The 17,686-nt window shown below is 59.7% G+C and overlaps 5 protein-coding genes across 5 annotated transcripts; 4 read left to right on the forward strand and 1 right to left on the reverse strand.

The window, feature by feature from the left end:
• Positions 1 to 2,515: 2,515 nt before the first annotated feature.
• Positions 2,516 to 5,087, forward strand: HRG_03910 (pumilio-family RNA binding repeat domain-containing protein; the record flags this gene model as incomplete). Its single annotated transcript, XM_044862381.1, has 3 exons — positions 2,516 to 2,648; positions 2,700 to 4,679; positions 4,741 to 5,087. The coding sequence occupies 3 exons, from the start codon at positions 2,516 to 2,518 to the stop codon at positions 5,085 to 5,087; spliced, it is 2,460 nt and encodes an 819-aa protein (XP_044723407.1).
• Positions 5,088 to 6,155: 1,068 nt separating this feature from the next.
• On the forward strand, positions 6,156 to 7,620 carry HRG_03911 (MOZ protein represents a chromatin-associated acetyltransferase; the record flags this gene model as incomplete). The annotated part of the gene is made up of 4 exons (XM_044862382.1): positions 6,156 to 6,434; positions 6,651 to 6,923; positions 7,022 to 7,252; positions 7,342 to 7,620. 4 exons carry the CDS (start codon positions 6,156 to 6,158, stop codon positions 7,618 to 7,620), a joined length of 1,062 nt encoding a protein of 353 aa, XP_044723408.1.
• Positions 7,621 to 8,369: 749 nt separating this feature from the next.
• Positions 8,370 to 9,486, forward strand: HRG_03912 (nnf1 domain-containing protein; the record flags this gene model as incomplete). Its single annotated transcript, XM_044862383.1, has 3 exons — positions 8,370 to 8,894; positions 9,004 to 9,137; positions 9,210 to 9,486. The coding sequence occupies 3 exons, from the start codon at positions 8,370 to 8,372 to the stop codon at positions 9,484 to 9,486; spliced, it is 936 nt and encodes a 311-aa protein (XP_044723409.1).
• Positions 9,487 to 12,322: 2,836 nt separating this feature from the next.
• Positions 12,323 to 13,554, forward strand: HRG_03913 (reverse transcriptase (RNA-dependent DNA polymerase) domain-containing protein; the record flags this gene model as incomplete). The annotated part of the gene is made up of 4 exons (XM_044862384.1): positions 12,323 to 12,427; positions 12,494 to 12,638; positions 12,751 to 12,901; positions 12,999 to 13,554. The coding sequence occupies 4 exons, from the start codon at positions 12,323 to 12,325 to the stop codon at positions 13,552 to 13,554; spliced, it is 957 nt and encodes a 318-aa protein (XP_044723410.1).
• A 2,309-nt stretch (positions 13,555 to 15,863) lies between these two features.
• HRG_03914 (pleckstrin-like domain-containing protein) lies at positions 15,864 to 17,227 on the reverse strand (the record flags this gene model as incomplete). The annotated part of the gene is made up of 3 exons (XM_044862385.1): positions 15,864 to 16,611; positions 16,740 to 17,018; positions 17,061 to 17,227. 3 exons carry the CDS (start codon positions 17,225 to 17,227, stop codon positions 15,864 to 15,866), a joined length of 1,194 nt encoding a protein of 397 aa, XP_044723411.1.
• Between the last annotated feature and the right edge of the window lie 459 nt (positions 17,228 to 17,686).

Raw genomic sequence — 17,686 nt, forward strand, 5'->3', positions numbered from 1 at the left:
GGGAAACGAGGGCAGCTGGATCCACCGAGAGAGGTTGTTGGACTACCTAGGTGGGTACCTACCTTAGGTACCTGTGATGCAGTAGTACGTACCTCTTTTGCAGTACTTTTTGCTGGTGGTGATGCTTCAAGACACCTGACCTTGAAACCTGCAATATTAAGTATAGGGGAGACATTTTCGATATAGAGGGGCTTTCCCGTCAATAAACTTTTGGCGCCTTGCGCGTGCATGGCCTGGGCTCTTGTTCCGCATGACGGGACGGACGGGTACGCAGCCCGATGCATGCTGTGTGTTTTACCGTGTATTGCCTACTTAGGTAGTACCTTAGGTTCGTAGTAGGTAATTAGGTAGGTACCTAGGTAGCCCTGTATGTCGCAGCAGCCTGGTGCGTGCCGGCTCTGAAGACTGTGGTATGCGAGATGCGTATGCCGGTCTCAGCGATGCTTCTTCTACTGTACTAGTCGTGCATCCATTTACGCTCTATCCGTAATTACAACAAGATGCAGAGTACTCCGTAACTTATTGCTTTTGGACGACGACGACCGGTGGCACGTGGGTGCTTCGAAGCATCCGTCTCTCGCGCCACTAGGAGAAGTTGTTCCTCCAGCCATGGCTTGGTGACTGTGACGGGATGCCGCTCCGTTGGCTTGAGCTTTGCTCGCGTGCTGGCGGCGCCCGTCCTCCTCGATGGCTTTCCCTGGTACCCGGACAGGACGCCTCGAAGCTCGAGGGGGGGTGTCGACAAACGCCGGCCGCCTTCTCTCTCTCTCTCTCGCGCGCGCCGCTGCTCCCCCAAGGCCTCCCAAGGGGTGGCTGGCGGCGACAGCCTAATCCACAATCTTCAACACCATCGTCATTCTCTCCCGTCGCCGCCCATCCCTCGCGCCCTCCGACTCCCTCCTCGCCGCCGTCCATGGCCTCGTGGCACTCTTGCTGTGTTGGTTTGTGCAACGACGAGACCGCTTACACGAGCTCCCTTTCTGCCTCTCTCGAGCGCTCTCCTTTGCCGAGCCCCCCTCCTCTCCTCTTTTCTTCCCTCCTCCCTCTCGTTAAGCTTGCAGCGCGCATCGTCTCCTCCGCTTTTCTTGCCTTTCTTGCCTTCCCCCTTGGCCGCCCCATATCTCGTCCTCGAGTTGCTCCCTCCCTTGGTTCGGCAGCCTGTCTCGCCCGTCATTCCACACGCATATTACCCCTGGACCTCGAGGAGTCGACAGCGCTCTGCGCGCGCATTCCTCAAAGTCTAGTTGCTGGTTGCCCTGGCCCCGCCCATGTGCCGACCTACATCTATCTGACCTCGTCGCCCCCATCTGCATCTGCTGTCCCGCCCATCTCCCATCCTCTGTCCATTTTCTCCCACAAAACCCGTCCGGCAACCTGTCACATAATTCAGACTGTACATGCCGTCTTATACCTAATCGAGCCGGCTCCAGCATCTACTCGTTGATCCTCTTCCCAGCACATAATCTCCATCAAACCGGACAAGAGCCTCCGCCGCCGCAGGCCAGCAACGCTATTCCGCCTGTTTTCCAATCGGTGAGTCTGCCAAGACGCCCTCTCCTCCCATCCACCGCCGCACACCGACAATCCCTGCCGTGGCCGTCAGCCTTACAGGCCATCAGCCAAAGAAGGCGCCGCCCCGGTTTTTCCCTCGTCCGCAACCCAGTTGGCTTTTTTGCTGGTCCCGGCTGGCTGCCCGCCCGCGGCGCCACTCAGCCCGTGAATTTGCCTTTTTTTCTTCTCCGGCCTTTAAAGACTGACGACTTTCCTCCGCCAGCTCCTTGCGCTTCTTGGACTCGACCACGGATTCCTTTTCCCGCCCCGAGACAAGCAGAAGACATCTACGTCGTGCTGCGCCCGCCAATACGCCCTCGCGACTCGCGATACCGGAACGCTACCCTGGCTCCCGCGCGGCAGTCATCTGGCTTTGCACCAAACGCACGACAGACCGACCCCCGTCCGATCCTACCCTGTCCGACGGGATATTTTTTTGTTCTTGGCTCCTTCGCAGCGACATTTGCCTGCTGCCAGGCGGTTACTGCGAGCCCTCTATTCCACCCGCGAACCTTGCTCTCCGCAAGGTTTGAGGCATCCGCAGCCTCAAACTAGGCGCAGCCACTCGTCTGGAAAAAAGTGCTATTCGACGTCTGACTTTTGCCCCGTCCAATGGCGACCACTGTAGGTGCTCTTCCATTTCTTCTGGCCACCTTGTGCTCTTTTCCACCCACCGGGGCCCGAGTTCCCCCAAATGCCTACCCGAGCGTCTTAGCGCCGCCAGTGGCCTCGACCGCTAGAGGGGCTCGAGTGTGTCTCAAGGTTGCACCAAATTAGGTAGTGCAGCGGCAGGAGGCTTAGTTTGATCTGGGGTCGCTCTCGGAACCCCGACTCCCCCACACGCAGCACGCCCAGTCTTGGGCGAACCGCCTTGTTCCATTTCTTCTTAAATCCTTCTCTCGCTGACTCTTCTTCCTTTTTGCCTCGACGACAGACGCGATCAAGGGGCTTCCCGAACCTGACCATGCCCACCGGGTCCAACGACAAGTCCCAGCAGCCCATGGGCTCGGGCTTCCCGGGCTCCAACCTCTATCCCAACAAGAACATCTGGACCTCGTCCCTGTCCAGCGCCCGGGAGAGGTCCATCGGCTCCAAAGGTTCGTGCCAGCGACTGCTCCTTGGCCACGCCTTGCTCACGCGACCCGCAGAGTCTGACGACAGCCCCTCGGGCTCCAGTGCCCTCAACGCAAACTCCGAGGCCGACGTCTGGTCCTCGAACCCTTGGAACACGGAACACCCCGGCCGCTCCGTTAGTACCTCGCCCAGCCGAACTCGAGATGGCGCCCTGTCCAACGCCTCCGGCTACTTCGATCCCCAGTCCTCGGCCATCGGCATGAAGAAGGCCAACTATGGCGGCAAGCCCTTTGGCGACGAGTCCAGCGCCTATGGCTCCGCCTTTGCGTCCCAGAAGCGCGGCGCGCAGGATACCGCGGCGTACATGGAGTCCATGGCAGGCTACTCGCACCACCGCGACGGCAGCCTTCCGCCGTCCCGCCACTCGCAGAGCTCGCCAGCCTATCAGGACCTCTACCGCGCCGGCCACACCCCGAGCAACTCGATCCAGTCCCAGCGCCAGATGGCCAACCACGCCTCGTCGTACTCGACCCAGAGCGCCAACCAGCGCGCCTTCAACCTGAACAAGCAAATCGACGAGGACATCTCCCTCCAATTCGGTCGGCGCATGGCCCTTGACAGCCCCTCTAGTGCCACGTCCTACAATCCGCCATCGCAACCCTTTCAGTTCAACCCCGGGTCTCAGCCCTGGGTGGGGGAAGGCAACGGCATGAGGTACGGAGTCGGTATGGATTCGCCGGTTGACCCCTTGGCTGCGCAGTATGCCGTCTTGAAGCGATCGCCTGTCGAGAGGCTTTCTCCAGGATCCAGCTATCGTCTGGAGTCTGGCAACAGCCCTCAAGGCTACACTCCGACTAGCAACACGTGGCCGTCCCGATCGGCTTCTCGCGATCCCAGGCCATCAGACTACGAACGGCGGGCTCCCGCCCAAGGGTATGCTCCCAACTACACCCCATCCTTCTTCCCCAACCAGTTCCCGTACGCGAACCTTCCACCCCAGTACGCCGCCAGCTTTCTCGACCCTTACAACCAGAACTTCCGCCACCATCCCATGATGGCCGGTTATGGCCTGCACACCATGCAAGCCGGATACCCCATGGGCGCCAACTTGCCCCCAGCCAGGCCTTCTCGGGACCAGGATTCCGGCAAGGGCATGAGGAGCGCCCTCCTCGACGAGTTTCGCCTCAGCAACAAGTCAAGCAAGCGCTACGAGCTCAAGGACATTTACAGCTACATGGTCGAGTTCAGCGGGGACCAGCACGGGTCTCGCTTCATCCAGCAGAAGCTCGAGACTGCCAACAGCGACGAGAAGGAGCAAGTCTTTCGCGAAATCGAGCCCAACGCGATCCAGTTGATGAAGGACGTGTTTGGCAACTACGTTGTTCAAAAGTTCTTTGAGCACGGTAACCAGGTCCAGAAGAAGGTGCTGGCTGAGAAGATGAAGGGCAAGGTGGTCGACCTCTCGGTGCAGGTCTATGCCTGCCGCGTGGTCCAAAAGGCACTCGAGCACGTCCTGGTCGAGCAGCAGGCCGAGCTGACCAAGGAGCTGGAGCCCGAGATCCTAAGGGTGACCAGGGACCAAAACGGGAACCACGTGGTCCAGAAGATCATTGAGCTCGTGCCGCGCAGGTACATTGACTTCATCATGAACGCCCTCCGCGGCCAGGTGACGGGGCTCGCCTCTCACACATACGGCTGCCGTGTCATTCAGCGCATGCTGGAGCACGGGACGGACGCCGACAAGGTGGACATTATGACGGAGCTGCACGGCTCGGCGCAGATTTTGATTACGGATCAGTACGGCAACTACGTGGCGCAGCACGTCATCCAGAATGGAAATCAGCAAGACCGCCAACGGATGATTGAGTTGGTCATGTCGCAGCTTCTCACCCTGTCGAAGCACAAGTTTGCCTCCAACGTGGTTGAGAAGTGCATCGAGTACGGCACGGCAGAGCAGCGGACCGCCATCCGGACCCATCTCACCACGGTAGGAAGCGACGGAACCAACCCGCTCCAGCAGATGATGCGGGACCAGTACGGAAACTACGTCATTCGTAAGTAGCTTGTGAAGCGGCTGTTTCCTTGTCATGGCGCATGGTGCTAACTGGGGTCCAGAAAAACTGCTCGGTCAGCTCGACGGCGCCGAAAAGGAGGCATTGGTCGAAGACATCAAGCCCCAGTTCTTTGCGCTCAAGAAGAATGGAGCCAGCAGACAGCTCCAGGCGCTGGAGAAGTTTTTTGAGCCCCAAGCTGGCGCCGTGTCCATCAAGACGGAGACATTGTCGCACGCCGACGCCGGCTCGGCCGCGGGCACTCCTCTCTTGACGAATGACCCCAACAGCCCCGAGAGCAGCAGCCCTCCCAGCACTCACCTCAGCGCCGACAGCTTCCCCGTCAACGATGCGGACAAGCACTCGTCGCGCCAAGCGCCCAAGGTCCAGGGAGATGTGGCACGGAACTGAATCGACGACGAGGCCTGGCTTGCCTTGATCGTCTCGCACGCCCGTCTCTTCTCGCAACCTTATTGTGACAGCACTTGACCCGATCCGCCAAGAGCCCGATGCGGCAGCAGCATGCATCGACGCTGGCGGGAACCACCATAGATAATGTCCTACTGCAAAAATATTCTCAGCAAACATATACGGCATACCTATATACCATTCTAATACATGACACGAACGGGGAGGCAGATTGGACGAGTTCTGGCTCCCTCACTGCTGCGCGGTACATGAGCAGCCGAAACGGGGCATCCTTAGCGCGGGCATGTCGAGGCCCCTGGTTGATGATTTTTGCTGCATTCGAGACCTCGGCATCCATCTTATGGAGAAATGAAGCCAAAGAAAAAATGGGGGCTTTGGGAACCTTGGCTCTCGACGGTGTGATCTTTTTTCTAATTTAACAGTGGTTTCTTTCTCTCTTCTCTGCATGAGCCTTTGTGCTCTCTTCGGATTCTCTGCGCTCTTGGGTCATTGGGCGCTCTCGGTGGAAGGTGGACGCGATGGGGACAAGGGTTGTGTTGTATTCTACCGGCCAGGCAGGCGACGGGACAGTTTGGGGACGGGAGGGCCGATAGAGACGGTAGATAATCAAAACGCGTTAAATTCATTGTCATGCTTGCTCAACCGAATGCGCGTGTGCAGCTGAATCGGTGATGATGCTGTCATTATGTGTCTGGCAGTTCATGAGATGGCTCCGTGATGTCAGTACGTACAAAATAGCTTGTACAAAGTAGCTTCTAGCCCTGCTGATTACCTAACAAGAGGCACAATGAAGCCCCGGTTCTCGGCACTCGGCCCGACGACGACGACACGCCGCAGAACGGCAGGTGTCGAGAGGGCCCCACCTGCCGCCCAAGGCACGCCTCAAGCTTCCTCTTGTCGGGAAGACAAATGCTGGCTGGTATCCCACTCTCTTCGCCCCGAACAAACAACGACAAACGAACGGCTCGACTCCCAGCTCTTCGTGACACTTTCCCCACCACACGCCCATGAAGCTGCCGAGCCGGTAGCACTGACTCTTGTCCCCAGACGATGCCGACGGGGAGACCGGCGTTCCCCTATGCGCAGCTGGTGCGGGCCGCTCGGTCGCGAGCCGGCATTGCCGCGGGCGGCGCGGCCACGAAGAGGGCCAGGGGATCGTTTGCTCCGAGGCATGGCAAGGCGGTGGAGCCTGAAGTCTGGGAGCCGCAACGGCAGCAACAAAAGGGGGAGCAGCAGCAGCGGCACACGCGGCAGAGCAAGTCAATGCAACCATCGCTACCGTCGGCAGACGCGCAGCCCGTGCCGGCAAAGGGCACTGTAGCAAGCGCGGTGAGCGCGAGCGTCGAGCAGCCGGCCAAAAAAGGCGAGGCAGAGAAGCAGCATCATCAGCCCGAGCCTGAGCAACTGGTATCCCGACCCGAGCTGAAGCCATCCCCAGCGCCCGATTCGAAACCTAGCAGCAGCAGCGCTATCTCGCCCGAAGAAGCGACCGAGACGAACAAACCCCCCCTCAGCAGCAAAGACGGCGACGATGACTCCCGACAGACCACCAAGAGCGTATCAACAACAAAGGACAGCCGGCCCCTCGAGGCGGTACTCCTCATGGACCCCCCCGAGCGCGTCTCGCAGCAGCACCCGCACATGGCACCGCCGCCGTACGTGCACCACTTCGACAGCTACTCGCTCGTCAAGCAGCTCCAGGAGGGCGGGTACACGCAGGAGCAGGCGACGACAGCCATGAAGGGCATCCGAACCCTGCTGGCGCAGAACCTGGACGTGGCGCAGCAGAGCCTTGTGAGCAAGAGTGACGTGGAAAATGTAGGGCGCACCCGCGCAAGCATCCCCCAGTGACACCATCCCATCCCATGGTGCTGGCAGTCGGGGCGCGCGCTGACAAGGATTCGGGCTTTTCGCAGGAGACGTATCTCTTCACGGCCGCGTGCTCAGAGCTGAGCACCGAACTCAAGAATAACCGCAGGCTACAGGATGAGCAGATGAGACAGCAGAGGACGCTGCTGCAGCACGAGGTGGACATCTTGACGCAGTCACTCAACCAGGAGCTGTTGACGCTCAACGATAATGTCCGCGGCATGTTCAACGACCGCAAGATGGCGGTCCGCGAGGAGCACAAGGCCGTCGAGAGCGCGGTGAGCTTTCTCCGTCCTTTCCCACCCCCCTTGGCGGCAAGAGTTTTGCGTCGGGCAACAGTTGACTGACTGACTGGGTAACACGGCAGATTCAAAAAATCACGTACAAGATGAGCATCCTGCTCAGCAGCGACTCCAAGTCGGAGATTGAGGGGGTGCGGTGGATCCTGATCCGGCGGTCGGTGCTGGGCATCATCTTCATGGCCATGCTGACGCTAGGCATGCTGCGGTACGCCACGTACGTCGGGCAGCAGCGCAAGCTCGAGGCGGAGCGGAGGATGCGCGAGCAAGAAGAGCTGCGCAAGGACGGCGGCAAGACGGACCACAGCTCGGCGGCGGATGCGGCCGCCATCCTGGCCGCCACCTGAGGAGGAGCCCTGCAGATGGCGTCGCCCGGCAAGGGAGGAAAGAGCATGGGATGAGATACCCCCCATACTTACTATAGAGTTGAAAACGGGAAGAAGATTTGTGCTGCGGCTGGGGGAGCAGGAGGGGCAGTGATGATGTAGAAAAGACTACTGCGGTGGCTACATGGCCCGGAGCACATCCGCTGCGGCCGGGGGGACACGCTCGGCCGTGAAATAGAGCGTTCTTTTCTGTCCCATATGTGCTCGCCAGGGCCTTGTGTCGTCTGCATATTCAGGGCGCTATGTGGGTTGTTTGGCCTGCATGTCCGGACAAGGTGATGGAGATACTTGCCTAGCAAGATTCAATGCGAGACGCGCCATGGGACGGGCAAAGATCCACCAAAGCTGGTAGGCAAGCAAGTAGGGGTAGTGGGGCCCCTCATCCCCCCCGCCCCCACCCACGTCCGCGTCTCAGGCGGATAAGCTAGCCGCGTTTATCAACCACCACCGCGTCTCTCGGCTCCTTGCACGTCACCTACAACAAAAGCCTCACTCTCCAAGCGCCGCCGCCGTCTCTGCTGCCCGTCCCCCGCCGATCCGCGCGCAGCATCGTCCCTCGCGCTTCCTCATCTCCCGCCACAACGACAGGCCGAGGGAGAAAGTGAGCTTTCTTTTCGCGGGCAGTGGACCCCCCCCCAGCGCGACGGCGCATAGGAAAGCAATAAGCCTGCCGTTTCTTGGGGAGCGAGACGGAGAGGGGGGAGAGAGAGATGGCCGACTCCTCTGGGCGCGCGTCTTCGCCCTCTGTCGTTGCCGGGGACGGTGCGCCTGTCCAGCGCGGTGAGGCGCGATCTCGTGGTGACGCGGCTCACGAGGGCGTAGCGGGCGGCGCGTCCGAGTCGCAAGAGCAGCAGCAGCAAGACCCGGCCCTAGAACCGCCACAGCCTCGTCCAGAGCAACAACAACAGCAAGAGGAAGCGGAAGACGGCGCCGGCGCCGGCGCAAGCTCACCCCAACGACAACAAGCGCAGCAGCAGCCACCGGCCGCAGGACAACCACCGCCGCCGCCGCCGCCGGCCTCCCCCCCGCTGCCGGCGCGGCACACGGCCGCGGCGCCGGGCCCGCGGGCGGCGCGGCTGCGCGAGACGTACGCGCACGCGCTGCGGCGCACCCTGGCCAAGCTCGCGTCGTGGGAGCACTTTGCCGGCTGCTACCCGACGGTGGCGGCGCGTGCCGAGGGCGTGCTGCGCCAGGTGCAGGCCCAGATGGTGGACAAGCTGGGCGACAAGTGTGAGGTGAGTCTGGGGAGCGCGAGGGGGTGGGAGGGGATGTTTTATCTTCAGGGGCGGGGGAGGGGGTTGTTGCCGTTGCTGACTGCGGTGTGGGTGGCTGCGCGGGTTGCAGAAGGAATTCGATAATATCCTCGACGCGAGGGGCGTCGTGCCCAAGCTCAACGAGCTCGAAGCCCTCATCGCCGACGCAGCGGAGCGGCGCGACGCAACATCCTCCTCGTCCACCGACGCCGCCGAACCAACCCCGTACGTCACCCCCGCAGCCCCCTTCCCTACAAGAACCTAACAAAAGCCTCTACCCGGGGCCCCAACAAGCAGGCCACACCTCCTCGCGCCGTCACAGATCCTCGCCGCACACCTGGCCGCGCACCTGGCGCCGCACCAGTCGCTGCTCAACGCGAAGCTGCAGACGACGCAGGCCCAAAACGCCCTGCTGGCCGCCGCCGTCGCCCGCCAGCGCGCCGAGCTCGACGCCCTGCTGGCCCGCCTCGACGACGCCGTCGCCGACGTCCGCGGCGCAAACGACGCCCTCGGCGCCGTCGCCGCTGACCTCGCCGACGAGGCTAGGGCTGCTGCCGTCGATGCCGGGACGTGAAGGGTGGCTCCCACGGGGCCGGGGGTGTTATGTGTCTCTGGGGGTGGTCCTGCCATGAGATCGGGAGGAAGAATCGGCATTGCGCGCAGGGAACTCGGCATGCCATGTGGCGGCCATGTGGGCTTGAGCTGTATGCTTCACGATACAACAGTGAGCGACAGGGAACAAGACACGACAAAGAACCAGGATGCGCCAGTCCAACAGGCCCTTTCCGGGCACCAAATGATACCCCTTGAGAAACTACTACCACGAAATTGATTCTGGTTTCTCGTCCAAAACATGTCCCCTTTTCCGCTCGTGACCATGCGTCCATTCATCCCCACCACAGCGATCCTTGGCTGTCGCACACTTTGCTCCCTTGCAGAACACTGCGCAAAGGTAAAGACAAACACAGACCGATAAAGATGCCACGAACGTATCCACGTATCCAAGAGGATACAAATTGCAAGCCAAGACTCCGTCCATGAAGGCTGTCCCAGGCCCAGTGTACATGGGCAGGGGAAGTCTCTGCACAATGCGCTGCACCGTGTGCTCCCAGGCACATGCTTCTATCCCCTCTGCTGTGCCTCTTGCCCCTTGTGGTCCACTCCTCTTCCTTCCCCTTGCCGGCCAGCTTGGGGGCGCGAGAGTCTCGATCCTCGTCCGATCGTTTTCAGTCCCACGTGTCACGGGCTGTGCCCGGCTGGTGGACCCGGTTGTACCGGGTCCGGTGGGTCGTGCTCCGGTGGCAACACCGGCCCCGCTCCGCGGACCCAGAAGCTGCGAGAACATTCCGAGAAGGGCAATATAAGCTCGCACTCGAGGCTACGCCTCGAGTTCAGCTTCTTTTCCTCCTTAGCTCTAGATAGACAACACCTAGGCACCTGCTTGTTGAATAAACTCCGGGCCAGCCTTTCACATATCTAGAGCTCCTTCTAAATACCGCAAGCTGCAGACTGCTCGTCAGGATGGACCAGCAGAGTGAGAGCCCAAGTCTCCAGCAGCAATGGATTGACCAACGCATTCAAGAAGCGGTCAATGCGACTCTCAGCCCTCTACAGGACCAACTTTCCTTGCTGATGGAGCAACTCGGGCGAGCGCAGCCGCAGAGCGCCGACTTGCAATCGCCGCCAGTGGCACGAGGATTGGGCGAGCACGCCTGGCTTGGGCACGCCCTCCCAAAACCTGCGGTACTGGAATGCGGAAACCGTTGCCCAACCCACCCAAGTATGACGGCTCACGGAAGAGCTACTCCGCCTGGGCCAGGCAGATGCGAGACAAGCTGGACCTTGATGCACACTACTACAGTGGAAATCGCGAACTTTGGTACCTCATCAACTCATGTTTGGACGAGCGACCACAGCAAGTGGTCGCTACCTTTACGCCGCGGAGGCCCTGGGGTAGCTACGACCCCAAGAGTTCATGCGATACCTCGACCGAACCTACCAGGACAGCAACATCCAATCCCGCGCTGCTGCCACGCTGAGAACTATGCGGCAGCGCGAAGACCAACCTCTCGCGTCCTTCCTTCCCCGATTCGAACAGGCATTAGCTGAAGCCGGGGGAGCAGACTGGCCGGACAGTGCAAAGATCGTATTTCTAGAGAACGCAATAAATGCACGCCTCCAAGAGAGTTTGGTCACAGCCGTCCTACCCGACGACTACCAGGGATGGCTTGCGAGAGTTCAGGAAATTGCGGGCAGATTGGAGACTGAAACCCGGTAGGCAGCCGACGTCGACTGAGCGGACGCCTCAACAGCTACCAAGGCAACGACCCAAGGAGGAACCGGAGGACCCCGACGGAGATGTTAAGATGACGGACATCAACCGTATTGGCCACGAGTCGAAGGGTCGTCGACATGTCGATAAGAAGCCGAAGGATGAGCGCCGCTGCTATCGCTGTGGTCGGACGGATCATCTTATCGTGGACTGCCCAGCCCAGGTGGTCTTTCCTGGCGAAGGAAGCAACAGCGACCTAAAGCTGCGCGCATGAAGAAGCCCGATGCCGCAGATGATTCGGAATCAACCGCAGCATCCAGTGAGGACGAGTCGGCGGGAAAAGACTAGACCCGGGCGAAAGCGGGCGCCGGGGCCTGCAAAGGCAGACATCCGGGACTGGGAAGCGTTCAAGCCACGAATGAATAGTCGGACTGTATTAGTCAACGCGCGGGTAAACCGAGGCTATCGAATACGCGCCCTTGTCGACTGTGGATGTGACTGCTATGCCGTGATCGACGAAGCCCTTGTTCGGAAGCTGCGGATACCCTTCGTCGACTCGAAACCACGAGAAATTGGGGATTCTCAGAGTCAGCGAAGAGTGTCATATCCCCAGGGTCGTGGCTGTTGTGGTCGAGACAGCTGGATTTGACGAACGTGTCTTTGCATACGTGATCCCAAGCCTGGGCCAGGACATGTTCCTCGGCCGGCCTTGGATGGAGAGAAATCACGTCGTGTACGATGCTGCCAAGCAGCGAATGTACCATGGGAGGGCAGGTGTGACGATACGCCTCATTGGGCAGGAAGAGCCCGCCAAGATACGCGCGATTCGAAGCGCAAGACTCGTGTCGGCAGCCGTATTCACGGCGGAGTGTCGACGCGCAAAGAGACGCAAGAAGTGCAACGCGATCTCGATTCATGCAATCAGTTTGTCGGATATAGAGAGGGCGCTTCAGCCGAAGCCGCCAGTCGATCCGAGCGAGAAGGTCCCGGCAGAAGTGCTGAAAGAATTCCGCGACCTATTCTCACCAGGAGAGGCAATGAAGCTGCCGCCACATCGACCGGGTGTGGATCATGAAGTCAACCTGCAGCCTGACAAGAACGGCAACGAGCCACCCTTCCGTGGGGCCCACTCTACAACATGTCACGAGAAGAGCTGTTGGTCTTGCGAAAGACCCTGAAAGACCTGCTGGACAGAGGATTCATCCGAGCGAGTAGCTCAGCGGCTGCCGCGCCGGTGCTGTTCGTGCGGAAGCCGAATGGAGGGCTGCGATTTTGTTGCGACTACCGAGCGCTGAATGCAATCACCAAGCGCGACCGATACCCACTGCCCCTCATCGCGGAGACCCTGCAGAATCTGGCCAAGGCTAAGTGGTTCACCAAGTTGGACGTGGTGGCCGCTTTCCATAAGATCCGCATGGCTCCGGGACATGAGGAAAGACTGCATTTCGCACGAGGTTTGGGCTCTACGAGTGGCTCGTGTGCCCTTTCGGCCTGAGCGGCGCCCGGCATCATTCCAACGATACATGAACAGTGTATTGCGCGAATGGCTGGACGACTTTGTCACAGCGTACCTGGATGATGTACTGATCTACTCGAGCGGTTCGAAGGCGGATCATGAGGCTAAGGTGCGACGAGTTCTCCAAGCACTCGCCGACGCTGGGCTGCACCTAGACCCAGCGAAGTGCGAGTTTTCGGTACAAGAGGTCAAATACCTTGGGTTCATCGTCAACGCAGGAAAGGAATCGCCTGCGACCCCGAAAGCAGCGCGCCATCCGCGAATGGGAGGCCCCGACCACGGTGAAGGGTGTCAGAAGCTTTCTGGGCTTCGCCAACTATTACCGGATCTTCATCCCCGACTATGCCAAGATCACGCAGTCTCTGGATGCCCTGCTTAAGAAAGGAACTGCCTTTCATTGGGGACGAGCGGAGAACGAGGCGTTTCAGGAGCTGAAGCGACGATTTTGCGAGTCACCGGTGCTCAAGCAGTGGGACCCGAGCCTCCCGACCTTTTTGGAGACGGATTGCTCAGGCTACGCATTGGGAGGCGTCCTGTCGCAGGAAGGCCCAGATGGACGTCGACACGCATGCGCCTTCTTCTCGAAGCGACTTTCGCCAGCGGAGTACAACTATCCCATTCACGACAAGGAGATGCTTGCCATCATGAGATGTCTCGACAACTGGAACGCCGAACTTAGGAGCTGCGGCCCATTTACAATCCTTACCGATCACCGCAACCTGGAGTATTTCATGACACGCCAGAAGCTCACGGAACGGCAGAGCCGTTGGGCAGCCAATTGTCCCAGTTCGACTTCAAGCTCGAGTATCGACCGGGAAGCGAGGCTGTCGTGCCTGATGCGTTGTCCGCCGTGAACAAGACAAGCCACAGGGCATTGACGACGAGCGGGAACAAGGAAGAATGATACAGTTGATACCGGATAGTGCCATTCCATCATCGACAAGAGCATGTATCAACGCGATGAGTTCTGACTGTTCAGAGGCATCCACCCTGCCGAAGATGAAGGTCTTCGAGGTAGCGGACCTGCAGCAACTCTGGGACGAAACGGTGGCGAAGGACTCGATATTCCGGGCAGCCTATAAGGCAGTCCGCGATCGCGAGCGTGCCTTCCCGCCCTCGCTGGGCCTGAAGATCCAGATTTCAGAATGTGCGATCGACGCAGGCAAAGGCTGACATTCAGAGACCGTATTTGGGTGCCGGGTGGATCCGGAGAGGAGGGTAACCAGGAGGAAGCTGAGAAAGACCAGTTGAGAACCCGCATTGTGCAGCAGTCGCATGACTCTGTTGCGACCGGTCATCCCGGCAGGAAGGTACGCTGGCTATTGTGGCTCGGCGATTCTACTGGCCTGGGCAGTCCCAGCTGGTTCGCCGGTACGTAGCCAATTGCGACACCTGCGGCAGAGCACACATCTGGCGCCAGTCGAAAGGGATTTCTCAAGCCTCTGCCGATTCCAGATCGACCCCGAAGCCATTTGTCCATGGACTTCATCACAGATCTGCCGCCTACTGGACCGAGCAAGGCAAGGTACCTGTGGGTGATTGTGGACAGACTGACAAAGGCTGTGACCCTCGAGGTGATGGACAACATGGAAGCTGAGCCGTGTGCAAACCGTTTTCTCCAGTGTCATTACCGATTTCACGGAATGCCACGGTCCATCGTCAGCGACCGCGGGAGCAACTGGCTAAGTAGGTTCTGGAAGAGGTTCTGCCGTCTTGCAGGTGTCACGCAGAAATTGAGCACGGCCTATCATCCTCAGACGGACGGAGGGCCAGAGAGAATGAACCAGGAGATCGAGGCCTACCTGAGAGCCTACGTGTCGTACGTGCAGGACGACTGGGAGAACTGCTCCCTGCCGCGCAGCTGGCACTCAACAATCGTGAATCCGCAGCGACCAAGATCAGCCCCTTTTCGCTGAGCATGGTTACCACGTCGATCCCATCAGCGTCGAGGAATCGGAAGAGCCACCGAGGCATAGAGAGGAAAGCAGAGCTGATAGCCTACTCAGTCGCCTGCAGGAGGTCAATGAGTACATGCAAGCAGTGATGGCCTCCTCACAGCAACAACAAGAAGAGGCTGCCAACGCAAAGCGACAGCCTGCGGAGCGATTTGAAGTTGGTGACAAGGTGTGGCTCTCGATGGCAAACTACAGATCGCCACGACCGTGCAAGAAGCTCGACTGGCTGCATCACAAGTACACAGTCACGAAGGTAATTAGTTCGCACGTTGTTGAGCTCGATGTTCGTGGCTCAATTTACCCGCGATTTCATGTTGACCTTTGCGGCGGGCGCATCAAGATCCGGCTCCTGGCCAAAGGTAGATGACGCACAGCCACCACCGGTACAAGATGAGTCCGGCACGGATCTGTGGGATGTCGACGAGATCCTCTGCGCGAGATGGAAGAAGCGCGGACGAGGGAATTCAGGCAAGCACTAGTGCGATGGACGGGCTACGCAGAGCCGACTTGGGAGCCAGTTGAGTGGTTGCAAGGAACAATTGCGATGAAGGCATTCGAGGACAAGTACGGGCCAATCAAGACCAATGATGGCCCTAGGGAGAGGTACGAGACGCTGGCAGGAACGCAAGAACCCCGCAGACGCCGACCTGGTCGGAGGGGACAAGGGGGGTAATGTCACGGGCTGTGCCCGGCTGGTGGACCCGGTTGTACCGGGTCCGGTGGGTCGTGCTCCGGTGGCAACACCGGCCCCGCTCCGCGGACCCAGAAGCTGCGAGAACATTCCGAGAAGGGCAATATAAGCTCGCACTCGAGGCTACGCCTCGAGTTCAGCTTCTTTTCCTCCTTAGCTCTAGATAGACAACACCTAGGCACCTGCTTGTTGAATAAACTCCGGGCCAGCCTTTCACACCACGCGACGGTACGGTAAGAAACATCATTGCAGCGTCCGAGGCCCATCAGTCTGGTCTACCTTCGCTGATGAAAAGCAAGCCCCCCGGACTCGTCCAGAGGTGGGGGCAACAACTCCATGATTCTCAAATATTCTGTTAAAAAAGGGGTATACGTATATGCAATCGTGAAATCATGCGGCAACCTTGTGTTGCCAAAATGCGAAGATGCAACGCTTCTCCTTCTCTTCTCTCTCGATCACGGCGTGGCTTCGTTTGATTTTTCTTCTTCTCGACACTTGGGCTTCGGTCCAGCCTGCTCTATATTCTGAAGTTCTCCGTGTGGATGACTTGCCAGGGTCCGAAATAGTCGACTTCGCCGTAGGTGGGTGGGAGAACTCGGACCATCCTGCCAGTTCCCCAGTCGACAAACCACTGCTTGCCCTTGCTGATGATGTAGTTGGACTTGCGGGGACTCCGGAAAAGCAGGTTGCTGTAGCAGAGCTTGGCGTACAGCAGATCGTGAGCGCTTGACCACTTATGCTCGGGGAACCATTTGCCCGTGTGGGGATCGACAGAGAGGTTGGGGTATGTGGTCATGCTGAACCGACGCGGCGGCCCAAATCGCGGCGGCCCGCCTGATGCGTCCCTTGACTGAGCCTGCTGTTCGGGCTGAGCGTGCCCCGGTGCAAGGGGCCGAGGTTGTGATGGTGAAGGCCCCTGTCCTTCCACCGCCAGGCCAGATTCGGGCGGTTGGGGAATCGACTGTGACTGTGACTGTGCAGGCGTGCTCGGGACCGGGTCTTGAGCAGGAGACTGCTGGCTGTCGGGCTCCTGGGTCGTCGGGGCAGCCGCGAAACCAGGAAGGGCGGGCGATTGGCCCTGAAACCAGCGGATACGCTGGACTCGAGGAATAGACATGTCACGAGGGAAATCGCGATCGTCTATGGGAGCGGCAACGTCAATGGCCGCAAAAAGACTCTCGAGCCATTTGACAAAGGTGCTGAGCTCGACGCAGGAAAGGAGAAACTGGTCAGTCTCTGCCCGCACCCGAATAACGTAGCGGCGCCTACAGCCACAGTATCAGCAGTGAGCCCTCGGTCAAATGGCCTCGCCGAATCCTCAAGTCCCTGGTGGCAAGCCCTCTCGGTCAAGAGACATGAGGTAGGTGACGCCAGGGGGCACTGTGCAACTCACTTGTTGTAGTCGGCAGCAATACCGGCGTCGGCATGCAGCAGGCTATAGCTCTTCTCCAGCTTCCCCTTCCTCACCCACGGCGGATTGTCCGGGGATATCGTGGGCCCGTCTCGGGTCTTACCCCATCCCCAGTCCTTCTTGACGCCGTATACGTTGAGCGCGGTTCCCTGGAGGGCGACGAAGACGGGGTGCCAGTGACGATCCTCGGCCCTTTTGGTCGTGTTCTCAATCTCGTGCTTCTTGGAGAAGACGCCCTCAATGTTGAGTGTGCTTTGGTAGCTGGGCAACATTTCGCTTTCCATGGGGCCGTCGGCTTGCAACCGGGGCACAGAGAGGGTGGCCTGCTTGTCCTTGGGATCTCTCGGGGAACGACTGCCAGTACGGGGGCGGCGGTCGTGGTCCGGGGAGCCGGCTCGGTAGGGAGGCGGTTGCGAGGGGCGCCGTTGGGGTGCAGTCATGATGTGGTTGTAGAACATGTCCTCCTCCATGGAGTAACGCCGCCGGAGGGGCGGCGCGGGGGCGGGAGCGGGAGCGGAAGGTCCATGATGACGGGCCGAAGACAGGTCGCGAGAGTCCATGGGGCGTTATATGTGCCCTCGGGTCGGGGGCTATCATGAGCGGCCGGTGAGCCGAGGCGGACAAGGTAGGTTATGCGGCGGCGTCGAGGCGGTTCTCGCGGCCGTCGATCCTCTTCCAACACGAGACGACACGACAGGTGATAAATGCCCAAGCATATCGTCCGACCCGCTTCACAGCATCATGGAAGTGGATGTGTGGGAGTGAGCGAGAGAAAAGGCGGGAGACGAGGATCTTCTGGAGAGATCCGCGGTCGAGGGAGCTGTGGTTGCAGCAGCGGCGGCTCTTTTGCTAGTGTCGATGGGAACCCACCGAGAACTGGGCCCTTGGGTGGGAACGGCGATGGGGACAGGGAGCCGAGAATAGCGGGC

This window comes from Hirsutella rhossiliensis (genome assembly GCF_020360975.1).
Source record: "Hirsutella rhossiliensis strain HR02 chromosome Unknown scaffold00003, whole genome shotgun sequence".
Taxonomy (NCBI): domain Eukaryota; kingdom Fungi; phylum Ascomycota; class Sordariomycetes; order Hypocreales; family Ophiocordycipitaceae; genus Hirsutella; species Hirsutella rhossiliensis.